Raw genomic sequence first — 24,070 nt, forward strand, 5'->3', positions numbered from 1 at the left:
GTGTGATATTGTAAGACACCATTTCGTATGTGAAATCAAGGATTAAGGCCACTCACATTAATTTCACTTTAAAAAGGCATATTTATTAAGGCAAGCTTCTCTCCAGATGAACAGTAGATGCAAGGTAACCTCTCACAGAATCTCACATCACAGTCCCAGGTTCCAGCCAGCCAGGTTGGCTGGAACCTGGGACTGTGATGTGAGATTCTGTGAGAGGTTACCTTGCATCTACTGTTCATCTGGAGAGAAGCTTGCCTTAATAAATATGCCTTTTTAAAGTGAAATTAATGTGAGTGGCCTTAATCCTTGATTTCACATACGAAATGGTGTCTTACAATATCACACTATTTGAGATTTTTTTCTCCCTGGTCGGATGGTGGAGCCCATGTTGGAGGAGAGGATTCCTATAGAGTGGATACGAAAGAGGGTGTAGGATCCCATAAAATTCCTAAAAGGCTTTTTATTCACCTATATCTGGTGAGTGCATTTGATATTGGTTTCACGGGTGGAAGGTGGAAGTTTCTTTACAAGAAGAATGTGAAAAGATTTCTTTCTCTTTTTTTCTTTTTTGCACATATATTTTTGAATATTTTTGAACTTTTGTTTATTTGATGGATTTCACTATTTATATAAGAATTTGATGGACTGCACCATTTAAATTGTATTTTGTTTTACAAAAAATTTTTTTTGCACTTTTTTGATTTTATGTAGAGGTCTATGTTTTGCGCTGTTATTTTATTTTTTCATACATACATACATACACACACATATTTTAAACAGGAAACCGAATAGGCATTTTACCAAATCCATCACAACACATCTACAGAAACTTCTGTATCTATGCACACCACTGGACACGTGACATGGCATACCATTAGAAGTGCGCACATCCTGGAATTCGGATGCATAGGATGACTTTGCTCAGCCCTGCTGAGCAGGTTGTGAGGTTCGGCGTACAGGCTTCCTCTGTATACTCCATCGACTCCACCTCTTCTTCAGAGTGATAAGCACGGGGGCTTGGGACCCCATCTAGAGTCACAATAAACTTGGGACTTGCCGGCTTTTCAGGTATTGGATTCTCTCTAAAATGAAAAACAGTCTTGTTATTGTTTAGAATATAAAACCACAATCTAAGTCCGACTATATATGGATCGAACGTCCTCCAGATCAGCAGGGGTTGGCTGAATTTCAATCCATATATGGGCAGGCTGGTTGTACAGAAGTCTCCTGAAATCCTCTGCTCTGCTGGAGGACTCCGCTCCTTCCTCTATATCTCTCCTCTCCTCTCCTGAAATACTCTGCACTGCTGGAGGACTCCGCTCCTTCCTCTATAACTCTCCTCTCCTGAAATACTCTGCGCTGCTGGAGGACTCCGCTCCTTCCTCTAGAACTCTCCTCTCCTGAAATACTCTGCGCTGCCGGAGGACTCCGCTCTATTTGTTATCTACCTCTCCTGACTGTTCCCCTACCTGGGCTGTGCAAGTCCTTCCAAACTGCTGTGGACTGTCAGCTGTGGGAGGAGTCTGCATGGGGGGCGTCTTGGATACTTTTGGACTTTTCAGGATGAAGGACCGGCTGTCCATGGCCCGAAGATTTTCTGTTCCTTCAACGTCTGATAAAAGCAAAAACAAGAGATGAAGAACAGATGAGTTCTCTCCAATACGGTCTTTCTTCAGACTCATCACCACTGCAAGCAGCTTGGATTTAAAGCGGAGCTTTAGTCTGTGTGTATTTTGCCTTCCCCGAGTCTGTCCTCTCAGTAATATGCAAATTATATTTTTACAGAAAACTTTCCCATTCTCAATACATTAACACCACTGCCCAATTCGCAGGAACACAATCCAGGAAGCAGTCAAATCAAACTTGGAATTATTAATGCCGAAGCTGTTAAATGATCTTACCGGCTGGAGTGTGAAAACAAAAAAAAAAAAAAAAAAGGTTTGATAAAGTTCACATAGTGTATATGTATTTCAATATATTATGTATTGGTCTTTTCCTATGTCCCACCTAAAAAAAAAAAAAAAAAAAAAAAAAAAAAAAAAAAAAAAAAAAACACACCTTTTCACCCAAATGAAGGAAAAAAAAACAAAAAAAAAACAAAACAAAAAAAAAAAACCACCAGTACAACAAACCTTGTCCCCAGGTTGTGGTCTCTTCTACTGGCTCCGGGTGCAGTCTGGAGGAGGACGTCCTTTCTACGCTCGTTGACTGGAAGGACATCAAATATTAATTTTTTAATAAAGTAACACGTAAATGTTAATTCTTGTTCCCCTACACTTTTATTTCCCAGCAAATCCCTGGTGATCCTGCCACCCCCCTCTACCTCATATAGCATTCCGACCATGCCAAGCAAGGAAGCAGTGCTGGAGCGATCAGTGTGCAACTCTTAAGTTTGCAGATCAAAAATACAGGTCACTGTGCAGACGCATGGCGTGCTTGTGGTCCCCTAGTCAGCTTCACCGCCACATTCCCTCCTAGCCCTGCCCATTAATAGACATGCGCCCCCCCACCACACACATTGAGGAAGACGCGGCGCCTCCCTCTTGCCCACTGAGGGAGACGCGTTCACCCCCCCCCCCCCACCCGCTCACTGAGGGAGACGCGTCCGCCTCCCCCCCCCCGCCCACTGAGGGAGACGCCTCCCCCCCCCCCGCCCACTGAGGGAGACGCGTCAGCCTCCCCCCCCCCCCCGCCCACTGAGGGAGACGCGTCCGCCCATAAAAATTCATGTTGATAGCAAGATCATTCGTTTTTTGCATCATTAGGGTGCCCGCTACAGCAAGTGATTTTCATACTGCAGCCGAAAATGCCTGATCCAACATCCGAATTGTTGCGGAAATCAAAAAAAAAAAAAAAAAAAAAAAAAATACCCACACTGAAAATTGTGTGTGAGCTAGGAAAAGTAAGACTCCGAAGGAAAAGAATGTTCACCGTCAACAACGTTCCTTCATACAATCAACAGGCAATCTTGTAACAGAAATGGCATGATTGCTTTCAATAAATACACCAGGTCCATAAGGTGTCATTGGGGGGGGGGGGGGGGGGGGTTATTTACGAAAAACCAATCAGCCTCAGCCTTTTTTTTATTTTTCAAAGTGTAATTGAACAAGCTGACGTTAGAAGCTGATTGGCTACCTTGCACAGTTGCTCCAGATTCTGAGTGCTCTAGTTTTGGCAAATCTCCCCCACAGTGTCTGCAAGTAGTATTCAACCTAATGTACTAAGCAGAATAGGCATGATGGCTTTCAATAAATACACCACGTAACGGACCCCCAGAAACCCACGACTGGGTATCTCCGTTAAGAAACTTTTTCTCAGGCTCTGGAACACGAGACTAGTAAATCTGGCTATTGTTACCCCAGGATCCAGACGACACCAAATTTGAAGTAAACCAGAAGGTAGACTACTTTATTTTTAACACAGATACAAGATATATACACTCAAGGGAACAATCCCCCCTCCCTGCATAATGACACAGGGCGGGGCAATCTACATTTAGTAACAAGAGACACACCAACAGACAGTCCCATCAGGAGGGAGGGCTGCTGGAGACACCCCCCACCAAGCCAATACACAAACACATACATACCATAATAGTTTGCTCCCAAGCCAGACACACAATAGAACAATGGGATGCAACCACATGGCATAAAACAATCCACAACCCCCCACCTCAATATTAGGACAGATCACCCTGTACCCCTAACAGGCACAGGGTGACTTACACATAAGAGGGATATGGGGAGCTGAGACAGGGGTCTCCCCACCTCTCCAAAGTGGGCTGGGTTCCATAGGCCCCCCACCCAAAGTGACTTCACACACCAGGATACAGCAAGTCTGAGCGGTGAGACATGTGATAAGATTTGAATAGTACGGGGGGGGGGGGGGGGGGGGGGTACAGCAGGGGAGTAACTGAAGTCAAACTACATTGAATCACTTCCGCTGGTGATTGGAAAAAAAAACTGTTTGGCAGTACAAATTTCCAACCATTGATGGCACAGTAGAATGTGAACGCCACTTTCATTTACCGATCGACAGAACGTTTGGTTTTTGCCTCATCTATGGCGTGTTTTACTGTGAAGTAAAACTTTAATTAGAATTAACTTTGATGCCAGTGCCCATTTTCCTGGCTAAAAATGAAACTCCAGCCTACAAGCTTGTTCTGCTTCAGTGACTCACTGAAATGCTCCATTTAAAAAAGGTGAGCGGATGTCCCTATCAGATTTCCATTGGGCACAACAATGTCTATGGCACACTATGCGCTTGCATTTTATAAGCTTTTCATACAATGTAGGCTGCAGTGTTGAGTCCGTGGTATCCAACATATTGTGATGAAAAGAGAACTCTGGAGGAGAGGCCAGTCACATACCATATAAATACTGTGTGATATACCAAACTATACACTGGGGGAGGGGAGGATGGTGGAGAACTGGCCAAGAATTTGCAATATAGAAGGAAGATGGCAATGATATAGTAAGCAGAAGAGAAGTTACAAACCTTGTCCCCAGGTGTTGGTTTCCTCCATTGGTTCTGGGTGCAATCTGGAGAGGATGTCCATTCTACGCTGGTCAACTGGAAGGACAACAAAAAATAAATGGAAGACCACAAATAGCTCTGTTGCTCTTAAAGTAAAGGAGTCGTTCAAGAAGATAGGATTTTTGCACCAACCATAAAATCCATTTCGAAGAGTCCACTGACGGACAAATTCAGACACAGTCGGATCATACCACATACTGGGTGATAGAACTACAGACCAATGGAGGTGAGAAAGATTGATATCCAGGTGAGGATTTGCAAAACAAAGCAATCTGGCAATGATACATTGCCCACCGCGGACCGCCTGCCTGCAACGAACATGTACAGGCACAGCGACGTACCTGTACAATCACTGGCCTCTCCCAGGTTCAGGCCGCGCGCACTGCCTGTCCGCCAACTCCCGCTGCAACTGTACACAGCGGGAGTTGGTCAGCAAAACCCAACCAATGATTCATGGCTGGCACCATGCTTATCGGCTTTGTCACAGTCCAGAGCCCTGTGTTGAAAATCAACACGGGGCTCCATACAGAGGGAATATTGAGATATGTAGTAAAAAGCAGCTCACATTACACAAATTAACACCTGCTAGGAGCATACTTAACCCATTAATTACCAGAGATGAGGTTAACCCCTTCTCAGCCACTATCAGTGTATAGCACAAGAGTCCTTATATATATATATATATATATATATATATATATATATATATATATATATATATATATATATATATATATATATATATACACACACATATACATACATACACTATTTTTTTTTTTTTTTTAAAGTGCAGAAGCTTTTTGAAGAACCCTGGTATCACTACTGATCACTGTATTAATGGTGATGTCCGTGGCAGTTAGTCAGTTCCCACCCAATGTCAGTTAAGCCTATTATTTTTACTACTATTTTTGGGTGGTATTTTGAGTGGTGGGCTCCCTCCAGGCATGCCTGCCCTTAATCTATCCATTATTATATATGTGCTCCAACTTTGGAGACTCACAACTTATAGAGTTAGGACTGCAGTACACTGGGGTGCCATGACGTGGCCTCTGCAGCTTACGCATATATTTGCAAATGTGTGCCAACTAAACCCCTTGTTTAACATGAACTGATAGACAGGACAATTTGGTTTGTTGCAGGCTGGCTGGTTAGTGAGCTGGGAATTTTTGTTTGTTTTTTTTTAATTCGGTTTCCTGTACCTTGCCTGATGTCCGGCGCTTCTTCCGGCTCTTCCTGATAGCGCAACATGGAGGCTCTACTCTTCATCAGGATCAGCTCCTCCTCGGGGAGCGGACGAGCTCGTGGAGCCACAGGAACCATCTGCTTTGGGGGAACTTGACAGGGCAAAAACAGACAACAAATTACCAACCCCTCTTAAACCTACCTATGTATTTAATTAAAAGAAAATAATAATAAAATATAAAAATGACAGCACTGGGTGTCTGAGAAAAAATTACTACCGACATCAAATGAGAGGAAGTGGAGCATCGAAACTTTCTAAATAAAAGGACAGTTTACTGTCCTTCAGACTTTAAGAGGACCGGAATTTGGCCTGTCGGAGTGGAAAATGCCCCATTGTCAATGTGAATAGATAATGTCTCAAGCTCAGTAGGAGGACGATTCCCCCAACTGTTGGTGCCAGTGGCAGGAATAGGAGTTTTATCGTAGGGTATCAGAGGAAGGAATAGCGCCCCGTGGTTGACGTCGATGGAAGGAATAGCGCCCCGTGGTTGACGTCGGTGGAAGGAATAGCGCCCCGTGGTTGACGTCGGTGGAAGGAATAGCGCCCCGTGGTTGACGTCGGTGGAAGGAATAGCGCCCCGTGGTTGACGTCGGTGGAAGGAATAGAAGTGGCATCAGGGGAGAATGGATCCGTAGCCTTCGTAGCCTAGGTAACGCGTTTCGGAGCAACAATCAGATCCTTTATCAAACCCGAAACTAATTTATCGCTATTTGTATCTTACATCGTTTCCGTACTTGAGATTTGTGCCACATACAATTTATATACACGGCCACAGTTTGGAGACCACTGATCCAACAAGTACTGATACTCTTTGTGGCCAGGACTGGACGATCGCACTTCACATAGATCGTTCTGTTACCTGTGGAGTAACTGGTTGTTTTGGTAATAGATTCCTGAGCTTCAGATATGGCCTTCAGGATCAGGTTCTTGTTGGCTTGTTTTGATGGTGGGAGAGTAGGCCTGAAAACAGAAGACATTTGCTCAGTTTTAAGTCATGGGATCATTCTCTCGTCACTTAGAGCAGAAGTAACTTCAGGATTAAATTGTCACTTTCAAGGCATGCCGCTGCTGAGAACTCAATTCTCAAACTTTCAAGCCCTCAAATCGTTGGTGCTGAACATCCTTCAGCCAAGAAATTCGAACGATTGGGAGCCTATTAATGAATACAAGACTTACTCTGATTAGATGAAATGGAGAGGCGCGTCTCCAGCTTGGCCAATCAGAGGAAGTCTTCACTAATAAAAATACATGGGCTCTCCTGAATGGCGGAGAAACACTCAGCCCAGCTATCTTTATTTCAGCAGACAGGAAGTTGCCCGCACTGCTTTCAGAATACAGCTCTACTTACTGTATGCTACTACCGGCCATTACGGCACACATTCCGACCGCATCATGTAGTAGTAGCTTACTTCGGCCAGCTTGGCCCAAACAAAATTCTTTAACCACTTCCCGTGCGGCCCATGTATATAAACGGCCGGACGGTGGCAGTGCAGGGTCGGGTAGCCGTTTATAAATGGCCTCCCTGCCCCCTGCTTGTGCGCGCTCCCTGGGAGCACACAGCACCACGATCCGGTGCCCGCTGTGTCCTCCGGTCACAGTGGAACGCCGATCTGTGCGAGGTCCAATCCGTGATCACATGCAGAGTAGTAAGCAAGATGTCACTTCTGACATCATTGCTTACTACATGTGAATGATCACAGAGGTCACATGGTACAGAGCTATTCACAACAGCCATGTACCATGTGACAAGCTGTGACCAATCACAGTTTACACAGTAGTTCTCAATGGCTGCAAGAATGCAGCCAAAGAGAAGGAGAAATGATTGCTTTTACAGCCTTTATGGGTGTAAAAGCAATCAGTGTTAAAAAAAAAAAAAAAAAAAAAAAGTTTAAAAATAAAAAAATAATCCAAATTCGTTTATAACCAAAAATTATTTTTTTTTACTAAAAGGATAACTGAATACATTTTGGCCAAGATTTATGATGACATATTACTTATTTGCAAACTTTTATAAGAAAAACACTTTTTCAAAATTTTTGGACTTTTTAATTTACATAGCAGAAAAAAAAAAAAAACAAACAAAAAAAAAAAAACAGTGGTGAATAAATACCACCAAAATAAAGCTTTATCGGTCTCAAAAAAATGCTAAAAATTCATATGGGTACAGTGTTGCATGGCTGCGTAATTGTCAAAGTGTGACAGCGCTGAAAGCTGAAAATTGGCCTGGACAGGAAGGGGGTGAAAGTGAAACAAAACCTGGAATTCCACTTTATAGCACAACATCACCCAAAAGAAGAAGTTCCACTTGTTTGCATCCCCCTCCACTGCCACATTTAGCATTTTTTTTTTGGGGGGAGGGGGATGTGGGTCCCTGGTTTTGACAGGTACCCGCTCCCATGATCGGTCAGATCGCTGTGGCGACGATCGGCCCCTCCTCCTTCCCCCTCCCGCAGCCTTCTGGGGACAAATCACAAGTCTCAGAAGACTGGGGGACCATTCACAAAGCGCAGTGCGACTCACGCATGCATTGTAGGACACCGGCTATGAAGTCGGAAGGCTTCACTGCCTGATTCCCTTATCTAAGATTCCCTTTGAGGTAATCACAGTGGATAAGGGGGCGCTCTTTACATCTGGAGGAAAAGAAATTTAAGGTTTCTTCACAGTGAGAGCTGCGAAGATGTGGAATAGACTCCCTCAAGAGTTGATTGTGGCCAGCTCAGTGGATTGCTGTAGGAAAGTCCTGGATTCTTTCTTGGAAACACAGAATATAACTGGATATAACATTTATAGGTAAAGTTGATCCAGGGAATATCCGATTGCCTCTCGGGGGATCAGGAAGGAATTTCCCTGCAGGAGCAAATTGGATCATGCTTTGCTGTTTTTTTTTGCCTTCCTCTGGATCAACTGTGGGTGTAGGATTATAACTTTTTTTTTAATGGTTGAACTGGATGGATTTGTCTTTTTTCAGCCAGACTATGTAACTACGTAAGATGCCAGCTCCTGCACCCAAAGCCGAATGAAGAATTGGCTGAGGTGAGGACATTGATGGATCCCTGGACAGATAAGTGTCCTAATATTAAAAGTCAGTAGTTGCAGTATTTGTAGATGCTGACTTAATTTTTTTTTTTGGGGGGGGGGGGATTTGACTGGAGCTCTTCTTTAATGTCCTTAGATTTCAAATGACACCTTCCTCCCTGTATCCCATAATGCAATTCCAAAACCTCCCCATAGGCTGTATGGGATTCCACTGACAATAGAAACTTTAGGTGCAAAATGAAGACAATGAATACCTTCTCTCCGGTCTGGAAGGAATAGACACACTGCTGGGTACAGCAGCTGCTCGAGAGATGTAATCTTCCTCCTCCTCGTCATCTTCCTCCTCGAACTCTTCCAAAAATCTTTTCACCTTCACCACCGAACTGGCAACAGGCATCTTCCTCTTCCGGGACCCATCAAACTGCAAGACGGCAGAACACTTATCAGAACGTTGCAGTTCCTGCCCCTCAGTGGCTTTCACTTAGAACGACGTTATAGCCCATCTAAAGCCCCTCCCACACTTTCACAAGATTTTTTTTTTAATTCACTTAGCACTTTTTTACTCAAAGACCACCATCCATGTCCCTCACCAGTGCAACTCCCAGGTCACTGACACCAAGCTGGAAAAAAAAAAAAAAAAAAAAAAAAAAAAAGGAAGGATCCCGAACCTGACCTTGACCCAAACACTAACCCTGGCACTGAACTAGATCAAACCTTGATCGAGGTATTTTTTCCATCTTATTTTTTAATACTTTTCTTTTTTTTTTTAACCGTTTTTTTTCTATGCAAGGAGTTACAGAGATACAATGTACCTCTCTCCTCCATTCATAGAGAGAAAAAAAAAAACCAAAAGGGGGTGACGTCATCGCGTTCTTGCAGTCTTCTGGATCCTGAGAGATCCCCGCTGCTGGAGAGCCAATAAGAAGCAACCATATGACTCAGGCAGTAAAATGAACACCAGAAGATGGACCCTCCCCTCCAGGAAATACAGAAGATTCAGGTCCTCGTGTATCAAAATAACCATTTGAGGTATTATGGGCTTTTAGATCAGATTTTGTTTTATAACTAACATGTTAACCCCTTCATGCTGGTGCCTCCCGGCCCTTTAAGGGTTCCAGAAGCCGGGAGGTGGGGCGGGGTTTAGGGTCATGTGACCGCCGTGACACGCTGTCAAGGAGTTACAGAGATACAATGTATCTCTTTCCTCCATTCATAGAGAAAAAAAAAAAAACCCAAGGGGGTGACGACATCGCGTTCTTGCAGTCTTCTGGATCCTGAGAGATCCCCGCTGCTGGAGAGCCAATAGGAAGCGTCCATATGACTCAGGCAGTAAAATGAACACCAGAAGATGGACCCTCCCTTCTAGGAAATACAGAAGACTCGGGTCCTCGTGTATCAAAATAACCATTGATTGAGGCATTATGGGCTTTTAGATTAAATTTTCTTTTATAAACTAACATGTTAACCCCTTCACGCTGGCGCCTCCCGACCCTTTAAGGGTTTCAAAAGCCGGGAGGCGGGGTTTAGGGTCATGTGACTGCCGTCACATGATCGGGAAAGGTCCCGATCGAAAGAGGAGATCGGGACCTTTCCGTGAGTACTGGACATGTGTGCTGGCAGCGCGCGTGCTCTCATCACGTTCTTTTTTAATAGAACGCAAATGTGTGGCCGCTCGGCGTCTAGGCCCAGACGCCGGGAGGCCGCACATTTGCGTTCGGCCGGCGTAAAGAGGTTAACATAACATTCTGCAGTGCTGTAAACAGAGCACTGAGCCAGTCACTTTAGATTCTGAACCAGAGGAGCTTCTGGATTGCTCTAGTCCTACCACTGTTTCACTCTCACCTTCCAGGAGTGTCCACCCACCAAAGACCAATTTGATGGAGTGGGACTTTTTCCATAAAACCTGACCTACCTCATGTAAAGCTCTCTCTGTCCCCACTGCAGATCTGAAGGTCTCCTCTGCTCGGAAGGCCTCTTGCAGTTCATAAGGTTTGGTGTCAACTGCTCTGTTGCTAAAGAAGCTGGGCTGTCTGACCGTAACGGGGTCGCTCTGGGGCGGTCTGCGTACGGTGCTGCGTTCCTCCAGGCGGTGCGTGCTTCCTGGCGGCCTGTATACCTGAACTGTAGGCCTCTGCGTTCTCGTTATAGAGGCTGGCTTCTTCCTGGGATGTAATGAACTTTCACAGCTAAAGCTCAAGTCCTCATTGAAAGCATCGTCTGTGTCCAGTTTAATGTCAATGATGTCCTCCGAAGGGGACAAATCTTGAAGAGGTTTCACTGCGGATGTCAGGCGAGCGGCTACAGCGGCATCAGTGGACGCTCTGCAAATCCAAACATTTACACGGCAATTCATTAGACTTTCTCGAACAGACACTAAAAGATTTATTATATTATTATATAGCGCCAACAGTTTGCTCAGCGCTTTACAATATAACGGGAGACAATACAATTCAATACAAGAGGGATAGGAGGGCCTGATCCTGGGAGCTTACAATCTAGGAGATTTAGAAATACTCTGGAATGTCTGTGTTGCAAAAAAGCAATAATAACCTAAATAATACAAGTATAGCTTCTTCCTAGTGCAAATAGACCTTTTTTTTGCTTCAGAGCTGTGCATGATACCTTTCTGTGCTTTTCTTAACCCCTCGCCCTCCAGAGGATTTATACCATTTAAAAAAAAAAAAAAAAAAAAAAAAAAAAAACACAACACTTTCAAATAGTAACATTGGGAAGAGTCCTCTATATCTCCCTTTTAACCACTTGACCTCCAGAAGATTCCCCTTCCCGACCAGACATTTTTTTTGCGTTATGGCACTGTTATTTTAACTGATAATTGTGCGGTCATGCAACGCTGCACCCAAATTAAATTTACGTCCTTCGTTTTCCCATGAATAGAGCTTTCTTTCTGTGGTATTTGTTCGCCTGTGTGCTTTTTTGAGAGCTATAGATATATATATATATATATATTTTTTTTTTTACTAACACATGTCAACACTGCAAAAATGTGCTTAAGCATTAAGATTTGTTTCACCCTTAGACGTAAAGGGGTTAATAGAAAAAAAAAATATATATATATATATACACACATACATACATACATACACATATACACACACACACACACATACATACACATATATACACACACACACACACACACACACACACACACACAGTGGGGATCAAAAAGTTTGGGCACCCCAGCTAAAAATTTGTATTAATGTGCATAAAGAAGCCAAGGAAAGATGGAAAAATCTCCAAAAGGCATCAAATTGCAGATTAGACATTCTTATAATATGTCAACAAAAGTTAGATTTTATTTCCATCATTTACACTTTCAAAATAACAGAAAACAAAAAAATGGCGTATGCAAAAGTTTAGGCACCCTGCAGAATTTATAGCATGCACTGCCCCCTTTGCCAAGCTGAGACCTGCCAGTGTCATGGATTGTTCTCAATCATCATCTGGGAAGACCAGATGATGTCAATCTAAAAGGTTTTAAATGCCCAGACTCATCTGACCTTGCCCCAACAATCAGCACCATGGCTTCTTCTAAGCAGTTGTCTAGAAAACTGAAATTGAAAATAGTCGACGTTCACAAAGCTGGAGAAGGCTATAAGAAGATAGCAAAGCGTTTTCAGAGGTCAATATCCTCTGTTCGGAATGTAATTAAGAAATGGCAGTCATCAGGAACAGTGGAAGTTAAAGCAAGATCTGGAAGACCAAGAAAAATATCAGACAGAACAGCTTGCAGGATTGTGAGAAAAACAATTCAAAACCCACGTTTGACTGCACGATTCCTCCAGAAAGATCTGGCAGACACTGGAGTTGTGGTACACTATTCCACTATAAAGAGATACTTGTACAAATATGGTCTTCATGGAAGAGTCATCAGAAAAAAACCTCTTCTACGTCCTCACCACAAAAATCATCGTTTGAACTTTGCAAATGAACATATAGACAAGCCTGATGCATTTTGGAAGCAAGTTCTGTGGACCGATGAGGTTAAAATTGAACTTTTTGGCCGGAATGAGCAAAGGTACGTTTGGAGAAGAAGGGGCACAGAATTTAATGAAAAGAACCTCTGTCCAACTGGTAAGCATGGGGTTGGATCAATCATGCTTTGGGGTTGTGTTGCAGCCAGTGGCACAGGGAACATCTCACGAGTAGAAGGAAAAATGGATTCAATAAAATTTCAGCAAATTTTGGATGGTAACTTGATGCCATCTGTGAAAAAGCTGAAGTTAAAGAGAGGATGGCTTCTACAAATGGATAATGATCCTAAACACATCTCAAAATCCACGGGGGATTACATCAAGAGGCGTAAACTGAAGGTTTTGCCATGGCCTTCACAATCTCCTGACCTCAACATAATTGAAAATCTATGGATAGACCTTAAAAGAGCAGTGCGTGACAGACAACCCAGAAATCTCAAAGAACTTGAAGACTTTTGTAAGGAAGAATGGGCAAAGGATACCTCAAACAAGAATTGAAAGACTCTTGGCTGGCTACAAAAAGCGTTTACAAGCTGTGATACTTGCCAAAGGGGGCAGTACAAGATATTAACTCTGCAGGGTGCCCAAACTTTTGCAGACGCCATTTTTTTGTTTTCTGTTATTTTGAAAGTGTAAATGATGGAAATAAAATCTAACTTTTGTTGACATATTATAAGAATGTCAAATCTGTAATTTGATGCCTTTTGGAGATTTTTCCCATCTTTCCTTGGCTTCTTTATGCACATTAATACACATTTTTAGCTGGGGTGCCCAAACTTTCGATCCCCACTGTAGACAGACAGACAGACAGACAGACAGACAGACAGACAGACAGACAGACAGACAGACAGACAGACAGACAGACAGACAGACAGACAGACAGACAGACAGACACACACATGCTGACCATATTTCTCACATGTACGGCAACAAGGAAGGTGGGTATTAATGCCTACAAGCCACACATATACCCATATGAGTGGCTTGTAGGAATTAAGGTCCACCTCCCAAGGTGACCGAGGTTTTTGTGCTTAAAGCATGCTCACAGCACAGTGACTGAGCTGGCACAGGCAGCTCTCGGTCTCTAGGTATGATTGTGAGCTGGCAGGACAGGCTCCTGATCATGTGACAGCAAAACATCAGGAAGACCATCCCACTCTCCCAGCTTTAAGCCCCAGTTAAAGAGTCATAGTGTGTGGGTGGGAAGGAGTGGCATGGTCTATCCTGAGCACTTTGTGTACAATGATACTGAAACCTGTGTTAGTTTGCTCCAAAGCACAAATTTAAAGACGAATTAAAAAGGCAAAAAACTTTTGTAACCCCTGCAAGGTTTATTTTTGCAATTTGTGTCCCATTGGGGAGATTTCCCTTCACTTCCTGTCCAATAGCCAAAACAGGAAGCAAGAGGCAATTAAAGTGGTTGTAAAGGCTCAAGGATTTTTACCCTCATGCATTCTATGTATGTGTGAAGCTGCCCAGCCAGCCCCCCCCCCCCCTCCCCGACACTTACCTGGGCCACATACCGATCCAGCGATGTCCATGAGAGCCTTGGTTCTCTGGGAATTCTCACTCCTGATTGGCTGAGGCAGCATTGGCTCCCTCTGCTGTCAATCACAGCCAGTGAACCAAATCAGGAGAGGGAGGGTGCCCCCATAGAAAGTTGCTTGCTGTGTGGGCACCCAACAGGAAGAAGACCAGAGACCAGGAGCGCCGGTGTGGGACATGAGAAGAGGAGGATCCAGGCTGCTCTGTGCAAAACCACCGCACAGAGCAAGTAAGTATGACATGTTTGTTACTTTAACCACCTCCCACCCGCCATATAAGGCAATGACGGGCACGGTTCTCTCGTTCTGGGAGGACGTCATAGGATGTCCTCCCACTCTAACCGTGCTAGCGCGGCTCCGGGAGCGCGTAGCGTGACGATCGGTGGTGTGCTGTGTCCCTCAGACAAAGCGGATCACCGATCAACAGAAAGAGCCAAAGATATCGGCTTGGTCATGTGATCAGCTGTGTCCAATCACAGCTGATCACATGTAAATAGGGAAATGCCGGTTGTCGGCATTTCTCTCCACTCGAGCTGTCACGCTGACAGAGGAGAGAAGAGGAGAGGTGAGCCGGTAATCGGCATTCCTCAGAGAGGACATGTACACTGATCATCCAGGCTCTGATGATCAGAGTGCCCTGATGATCACTGTAGCCTCACAGTGCCACCTGCCAGTGCCCATCAGTGGAACATCAATGCCACATATCAGTGCCTACCAGTCCACATCAATGCCACATAGCAGTGCCCATCTGAGCTGCCTTTCAGTGTCACCTGTCAGTGCCACCTATATAAAAAAAAAAAACCCAAAGTTTGGGATTTTCTTTCACTTTCAATGATAAAGGTAAGCAGGATAAATAGAGAGGGTGAATCTCCCTAATGGGGGGCACAAGGAGCAATAAAAACTGAAAAAACACCTTTCCACTCTATCCAAAATAAAAACACACAAAAAAAAAAAAAAAAAAAAAAAAAAAAACACCCCACACCAAACCCCCCCCCCCCCCAAAGAAAAAAATCTGTCTTTAGTTATACTTTAGACACCCCAGGCCCCCCCCCCCCCCACGCATGACCCCCTCCCAATCCCAGAATGCATTTCAGTCTCCTCAATGACATACTGATTGGTGCGTTCTTTAGTAAAGGAACACATGCGGTACATGATTTGCGCATTACCTGTCAGAGCCGCGCTGTGCTTGAGAGCTGCTGGGCACCACGCTGAGGAACTTCTCCAGCCGCTGTGGCTGGGGCTCTCTCTCAGAATCCTCTCTGCTATGGCTCCTCAGGGGTGGCATGCTACTATTGAAGATGATGGCCTCTGAGGCTTTCAGGCTGTTGGATCCTAGAAGAGACGAGGGAATTGCCTTAATATTGAATATTATGCTGGTGTGCTCCAGCAGTGTCAGCCAAGTCAAAGGTCTGTATGTGAGTCGCTTAAGCTGGCCATAAACAGATAACAGTTTGGGTGGTTCAGCAAGAACCAGTCGAATTTCGATCTGTCTATGGACAGGCTGGTTGTACTGAAGTCAATCTATTGATCGACCAGTACAACTAGCCTGTTTTTTTATCGTTTGATCACTGGCAGCAGCTATAGACGCCGACTCCAATCATTGTATTCTGACGGCGGGAAAATCTCCCGCTGTCAGAATACAATAGGGCAACAGGAGAGATTTTCCCCCGCCCCCCCCCCAATCAACAAGGACGGTGCTGATGGGGCAACCAAGCACTTTTCTTTCCTTCAAACCATTCATAAATGTATGGCATGCCTTAGATTACAAATGCCAGAATTACAGCCTGCTGAAAACGGTGTACTATCCATGAGAACTTGAAAATGTATATTATATAGGGCGTGCTTGTTGGAGCCCAACCTCTGTAGCTGTAAGATAAAAGGTGCCAGGTGGATATCAGGGATGGATGGATGGAGTGGCAGCAAGGCTATAATTCAGTAACAAGAAAAAGAGGAAGGCTCCTCTAAGTGCAGTATTGACAATTTATTTAGTAAACAATGGATAAGTTGCACTTACAAGATAAACAGTTAAAAAGACTCATCGTGTGGTAATTGGATCCAGGTGGGACATCCAGCCGTCCAGCAGCAAAATCTGTCTATAGCAGTGGTTCTCAACTTGGGGGTCGAACAACCCTTTCACAGGGGTCGCCTAAGACCATCGGAAAGCACATATTTCTGATGTGTAAAGAGCAGCTACTGTGTATAAAGTAGCTACTGTGTTGAAAGCAGCAGTATTGGAGGTAAAAACGACACTCAAGAATTATAATTACTGGATAAATAATTTTATGGTTGGGGGTCACCACAACATGAGGAACTGTATTAAAGGGTCACGGCATTAGGAAGGTTGAGTACCACTGGTCTATAGGATCAGGAAGTGGAGTCCAGGATGTGCCTGTGCATCAAAAATGAAGCTTGGAGAGCAGAGTCAGATGTAGGAGGTGGTAATGCATTTCGGAGCATGCTCAATAGGCTCCTTCTTCAGGCCTGAGCCCCAGTAGAACCCTGACATTTTTATAGTGTGAAGAGCATGGGAGGGAGGCACCCAGAAACTACTTGCCTCCCTCCCATTGCCTACACACTATAAAAATGTCAGGGTTCTACTGGGGCTCAGGCCTGAAGAAGGAGCCTATTGAGCATGCTCCGAAATGTATTACCGCCCCCTTCATCTCCTACATCTGACTCTGCTCTCCAAGCTTCATTTTTGACGCACAGGCACATCCTGGACTCCACTTCCTGATCCTATAGACAGATTTTGCTGCTGGATGACTGGATGTCCCACCTGGATCTAATTACAACAAGATGAGTCTTTTTATCTGTTTATCTTGGAAGTGCAATGTATTCATTGTTTACTAAATAAATGGTCAATACTGCACTTCGAGGCGCCTTCCTCTTTTTCTTATCCATGAGAACTTGCGTCTTCTTGAAATCATAGGGTTGATTTGCTAAAACTGGAGAGGGCAAAATCTGGTGCAGCTCTGTATATAAACCAATCAGCCTTCAGTTTCCCCCCCCCCCAAAGCGTGATTGAACAAAGCTGAAATTAGAAGCTGATGGGCTACCATGCACAGCTGCACCCACATTTAGCACTCTTCAGTTTTAGTAAATCACCCCCCTTGAGTCTTCTCATACATTACTAATTTACAGACATATACCAAGGATGTCACACCACTTCCTAAATCTCAATCTTTCCGACTGGTTTTCTGTCAAGATCAGCAGGACAACTATCCTTCCTACTCCTGAGGCCAGGGAGCGCTCTGTGTAATCCTCTCCTTCAGGCCCAACATTCAATCACTGTCCACATCCTGCCATCTTCACCTCCATAACACTTCCAGAAAGCACCCCTTCCTAACCAGTGACGTCATCAAGCTACTAATCCACCGTCTTGTCATCTCATCTCTACTATTACGACTCACTCCTTGTTGGCCTACCTCTCATCTACTATGAATGCTGCTACTAGACTCATCCACCGTACCAACTGGTCTGTGTCCTCCATCCCGCTCTGCTAATGCCTCCACTGGCTTCCGATCACCCAACAAATAAGATTCAAAATACTAACATACAAAGCCATCCATAACTCTTCCCTGAGCCGTCACCAACATCATCCCCAAATATCACCCAAACCATCCTCTCCACTTCTCCCAATACTTCCTGCTCTCTAGCATCTCCATTACCTCCTCCAGGACCTCTACCATACTCTTGAAACCCATACCTCAAATTCTGTCCCAAAACCTCCTGCACTGTAGCTCCCTGGTCACCTCCTGCGATACTTGCCTCCAGGATTTCTCCAATACACAACTTCCTACTCCAATTTTTGTCCCAAGACCGCCTGTTATCTAGCTTCCTCATCACCTCCTACCATGCTCACCTCTAGGACTTCTCAAGAACCTCCCCTATCGCCTTGAACTCCCTAATCCAATTTCTGTCCCAAGATCTCCTGCTTTCTCGCTCCCTCATCACCTCCTCCCATGTTCGCATCCAGGACTTCTCCAGAGCCTCTGTAATACACTGAACTCTCTACCCCAATTTCTGTCCCAAGACTTCCTGTTATCTAGCTTCCTCATCACCTCCTCCCATGCTCACCTCTAGGACTTCTCAAGAAACTCCCACATCGCCTGGAACTCCCTAATCCAATTTCTGTCCCAAGATCTCCTGCTTTCTCGCTCCCTCATCACCACCTCCCATGTTCGCATCCAGGACTTCTCTAGAGCCTCTCCCTTCCTCTGGAGCTTCCAACCCAAATCCATCTACCTCCTACTCTGTCTGCCATTAGGCAATCCGTGAAAACTCATCTCAGGAAAAGCCCATCCTCTCTACCTAATAAGCAAAATGTTCTTTCTCCATCAGCTCATCCCCTCATAGGTATTACATTTTATATCACTTTTCCCCCGCTTTTAGATTGTTAACTCTCATGAGCAGGGTCCTCCAAACCCGCTTACCTTGATTGGTATTGTAAATGTGACATCCAAGTACGCTGCTATTGTGATGTGGATGGCACAGAAAATCTAAATCACTAAAATAGTGAGTAATAAATACTCCATAAACACAAGCCCTAACAATGCTTTTACCCCCAACAGCATCTACATAATACATTTTGACACTGAAAACTCAAGACTGGACCAATGGAAAATAAAATGTCTTCCCATCAACCAGACGTGAGCTACCATCCACACTGCTCCCCTATGTCTATATTCCAGGTGGGGTCGTATTTACCACATGGCAAACAAGGCACTTGCCGGGGGGGGGGGGGGCATTTTTTTTGGGGGGGGGGGGGCAGCACCTCCCTCAGAAGAAGGCATGAAAGGAGGGGGACACACACCATGGGAACCAGGTGGGATCCTGCTTCATGGTGTATGTAGAGCCTGACTCTCGACTCCCGGGGATGTCGAGCTGTATGTAGAGCCTGACTCCCGGGGATGTCCAGAGCTGTGAAGATGAGCATCTCTCTATCACCGCGGGGGGGGGGGGGGGGTTAGTGGGATAGTGGAAGGGTGCAGGGGTGTTATTGGTCAATGTCAGGCTCCCTCCGCAGGAGGCAGCACAAAACCTAAATACACCAGTGATTCCAGGCGCGGGGCTAAAAGCCAGACCTCAGTAACCGAGTGTAGGAGGAGGACGTCATGCATCAGTTTAGAATGCAAACACCATTCAGCAGCACTGACCTGGAGTGATGGCGCGTAGTTTATCCAGTACACCCTGCAACCTGAGGACAAACGAGAAGAGTAACAGAAATTACAGTTGGCATGAAGTCATTTATTTTAAAATTACGCCAGGCTTAAATAACAAGCCACCCATAAAGTGTCATTGCTTGATGAGGTACTAAACCCTTTTATCCTCTACAACCATGGAAGCTGCCATCTTAGCCTCTGATCTGCAGTTGCCATGGCGCTGCATGTGATCAATTATGACACCAGCCATTTGAAGGCTTGACAGTTCGGTTGAGAGCACAACCAATGTGACAGTTATTCACGGCATACCTTGAATGTAACATTTTTTAGGAAACAGTTGAAACAATCGATGGGTTTTAGTTCCACTTTAATACAAAGCAAGACATCTTATAGCCACCGAGAAATCTATAACCAACAAGAGCCCATGTTATAACAGTCAACCCACAATGACACCAAGACACCTGTAGTTCCAAGACTTCCTTCTATAGCAGTGGTTCTTAACCTGGGTTCGATCGAACCCCAGGGGTTCGGTGAGTCTCGCGGGTTCGGCGGAGGTGAAGACCCACACCCGACTCATATGATTCGTGCAGTGAATATTCATTATTATGTTTTTGTTTTTGTGTGAAAATCATGTTTTAATGGTTTTGTTCTTTGTTCTTAACGGTTTTGTTCATTTTGTGCACCTATGTATAAATATATACCTAAATATATACCTATGTTTTGAATTTTAAAAATCAGATTTTATTTTTCCAATTAAGAAGGGTTCGGTGAATGCGCATATGAAACTGGTGGGGTTCAGTACCTCCAACAAGGTTAAGAACCACTGCTCTATAGCCTTCAAGCTATCTATAGCTACTAGAATTCCCTCTATAGCCTTCAAGCCATCTATAGCTACTAGACTTCCCGCCATAGCCTTCAAGCCATCTATAGCTACTAGAATTCCTCTATAGCCTTCAAGCCATCTATAGCTACTAGAATTCCCTCTATAGCAACTAGACTTCCTGCCATAGCCTTCAAGCCATCTATAGCTACTAGACTTCCTTCCATAGCCTTCAAGCCATCTATAGCTCCAAGACATCCCTCTATAGCCTTCAAGCCATCTATAGCTCCAAGACTTCCCTCTATAGCCTTCAAGCCATCTATAGCTCCAAGACTTCCCTCTATAGCCTTCAAGCTATCTATAGCTACTAGACTTCCCTCTATAGCCTTCAAACCATATATAGCTCCAAGACTTCCCGCCATAGCCTTCAAGCCATCTATAGCTACTAGACTTCCCGCCATAGCCTTCAAGCCATCTATAGCTACTAGACTTTCCGCCATAGCCTTCAAGCCATCTATAGCTTCTAGACTTCCCGCCATAGCCTTCAAGCCATCTATAGCTCCAAGACTTCCCTCTATAGCCTACAAGCCATCTATAGCTCCAAGACTTCCCTCTATAGCCTACAAGCCATCTATAGCTCCAAGACTTCCCTCTATAGCCTACAAGCCATCTATAGCTCCAAGACTTCCCTCTATAGGCCTACAAGCCATCTATAGCTCCAAGACTTCCCTCTATAGCCTACAAGCCATCTATAGCTCCAAGACTTCCCTCTATAGCCTACAAGCCATCTATAGCTCCAAGACTTCCCTCTATAGCCTTCATGCCATCTATAGCTCCAAGACTTCCCGCTATAGCCTTAAAAAAAATCTGAAGCTCCAAGACATCTATAGCTCCAGGACTTCCAGTTACAGCTTTCAAGCCATCTATAGCTCCAATACTTTCTGCTGTATCCTCCAAGGCTCCCTGCTTTAGATACCAAGGCTCCTGTTATAAACGCCAAACTGCTCTATTCCACAAGGCCCCCAGCTACAGCCACTAAAACATCCATAGCGCTATTACCAACTCTTGGTTTAGCCAGCAAGCCCCCTACAAAGTGGCCAAGACAGCTATAATCACCAAGACTCTCTGCTATGGCCACCAAGAGTTCTACATGGGACCATGGTCACCAGGAAATCTGTAGTCTCCAAGACACTCCACTAACCCGCAAGACCTCCTGCTACAGCCACCAAAACATCTAAAGCCACCAAATAACCCAACTCTTGGTATAACCAGCGAGCCCCTACATTGAAACCAACACAACTATACCACCAAGACCCCCTTCCTTCAACATAACCAGCAACCCCCCTACAATGTCATCAGGACACCTTATGGCCACAAAGGCTACTTGTCATAGCAAGGTGCTCTAGCCACCAAGAAATCTATAGTACAGTATAGAGTCTATACTATCCAAAACCTTCTGCTATGGCCACCAAAACATCTATAGCCTCCAATACTCCCCACTATACACATCAAGACCCCCCAGCATAACCAGCAACCCCTCTACAACGTCACCAGATATCCATAGCCTCCAAGACAACGACAGGGTCCAAGACATAACCAAAAAGCCCTCTACAGTGTCATAAAGACATCTATAACCACCAAGCCCCCTACAATGTCATCAAGAGATCTATTGACACCAAGATATCTATAGCCATCAAGACACCCTACCATAGCTGCCAAGCCCAAGTGCTATAGTCACTAAGACATCTATAAGTTATAGATCCTCCGCTATGACGATCAAGACCCCCTGCTATGATTCGCACGACTAACCACCATAGCCACCATCTAAAACCAAGACTTCCACAATGCCACAAAGAATCTAAGGCCACCAAGACCTACTGCTACAGCATGCAGTAAAGCGACACATATAGGCGGTGTTACCATGTGGTGAAGCGCAATGTGTTATTCCCAAGGAAGAGCGACAGGTCGTCCGTCATCTGCTCCTGGCTCTTCTTATTTGCTACCATCACCATGATGTAATCAGGGAGCTCCTCGTCTGGTGGAAGGAACAAATACATATAAAAATATTTAGCACTCTAGATTTGCAGCACTGGGATACTAAGTGTGAGTTTCCCTGGTGACACCACCTACATAAAGTATGTATTTGCACCTGGGGTGGGTTCCTTCCATAATCCCAAAACATTACAGTACAATGACTCAACAGAACAGGAAGAAAAAAAATATCTGCACTTAGACCCCTCATCTGAGGCAGGGTGCTGTGATGTTTTCAGGAAGCCATGTAGAGCCCCCTGCTGGCCCCTCCCATCAGCCATGAGCTGCCTACATTGCATAGACAAGCAGAGGAACCCAGTGATGATCTCACTTGGTTTAAAATTTGGTATGTAATGAAAACAGAGGTTTGTTGATCAGGAGGGAGGGGGGAGGAACCAGCAAAAGCAAAATATAAGCAGAAATTCAACAATTGTTTTTGTTTGCTGTCTGTGTGCTCTGGCCCATTCTGGTACAGTGGATATATGGTACTGGTGGTTCTGGTACAGTGGATATTAAAAAAAAAAAAAAAAAATGTCTACACATCCTGTTAAAATGTCAGGTTTCTGTGATGTAGAAAAAATGAGAAAAATAAATCATTTCAGAACTTTTTCCACCTTTAATGTGACCTATATACTGTACACCTCAATTGAAAAACTGAAATATTTTAGGGAGGGGGGTAAACATAAAAAGCTAAAATAATGTGGTTGCATAAGTGTGCACACCCTCTTATAACTGGGGATGTAGCTGTGTTCAGAATTAAGCAATTAGATTCAAAATCATTAGAAATAGGAGTCAATACACACCTGCCATCATTTAAAGTGCCTCTGATTAACCCCAAATAAAGTTCAGCTGTTCTAAAATAATGTGGTTGCATAAGTGTGCACACCCTCTTATAACTGGGGATGTAGCGGTGTTCAGAATTAAGCAATCGCATTCAAAATCCTGTTAAACAGGAGTCAGTACACACCTGCCATCATTTAAAGTGCCTCTGATTAACCCCAAATAAACTCAGCTGTTCTAGTAGATCTTTGCTGACATTTTCTTAGTCGCATCCTACAGCAAAAGCCATCGTCTGCAGAGAGCTTCCAAAGCTTCAGAGGGATCTCATTGTTAAAAGGTATCAGTCAGGAGAAGGGTACAAAAGAATTTCCAAGGCATTAGATATACCATGGAAACACAGTGAAGACAGTCATCATCAAGTGGAGAAAATATGGCGCAACAGGGACATCACCAACAGTGACATCACTAACAGTGACATCACCGAGAACTGGACATCCCTCCAAAAATTGCTGAAAAGACAAGAAGAAAACTGGTGTGGGAGGCGGCCAAGAGGCCTACAGGAACATGAAAAGAGCTGCAGGAATATCTGGCAAGTCCTGGCTGTGTGGTCCATGTGACAATCTCCTGTGTTCTTCATGTCTGGGCTATGGGGTAGAGTGGCAAGATGGAAGCCTTTTCTTACGAAGAAGAACATCCAAGCCCGGCTACATTTTGCAAAAAACACATTTGAAGTCTCCCAAAAGCATGTAGGAAAATGTGTTCTGGTCTGATGAAACCAAGGATGAACTTTTTGGGCCATAATTCCAAAAGATATGTTTGGCACAAAATCAACACTGCACATCACCAAAAGAACACCATACCCACTGTGAAGCATGGTGGTGGCAGCATCATGCTTTGGGGCAGCTGGAACTGGGGCCTTA

The 24,070-nt window shown here is 44.4% G+C and overlaps 1 protein-coding gene across 1 annotated transcript in view; it reads right to left on the reverse strand.

The window, feature by feature from the left end:
* The window catches only part of LOC149430863 (zinc finger CCCH domain-containing protein 14-like), a 44,627-nt gene extending 22,258 nt beyond the window's left edge, over positions 1-22,369 (reverse strand). Inside the window, 15 exon segments of the mRNA XM_089665983.1 lie at positions 873-896; positions 899-961; positions 964-1,082; positions 1,470-1,483; positions 1,485-1,612; positions 2,133-2,181; positions 2,183-2,208; positions 4,498-4,572; positions 5,739-5,873; positions 6,642-6,742; positions 9,073-9,239; positions 10,731-11,139; positions 15,524-15,689; positions 19,514-19,554; positions 22,260-22,369. Coding sequence (XP_089522109.1) covers positions 873-896; positions 899-961; positions 964-1,082; positions 1,470-1,483; positions 1,485-1,612; positions 2,133-2,181; positions 2,183-2,208; positions 4,498-4,572; positions 5,739-5,873; positions 6,642-6,742; positions 9,073-9,239; positions 10,731-11,139; positions 15,524-15,689; positions 19,514-19,554; positions 22,260-22,351 — 1,609 coding nt within the window. The 5' untranslated portion in view covers positions 22,352-22,369.
* Between the last annotated feature and the right edge of the window lie 1,701 nt (positions 22,370-24,070).

The sequence above is a fragment of the Staurois parvus genome, unplaced genomic scaffold, assembly GCF_062004578.1.
Source record: "Staurois parvus isolate SC_StPar_1 unplaced genomic scaffold, SC_StPar_1.0 ptg002452l, whole genome shotgun sequence".
In the NCBI taxonomy this organism is placed as follows: Eukaryota; Metazoa; Chordata; class Amphibia; order Anura; family Ranidae; genus Staurois; species Staurois parvus.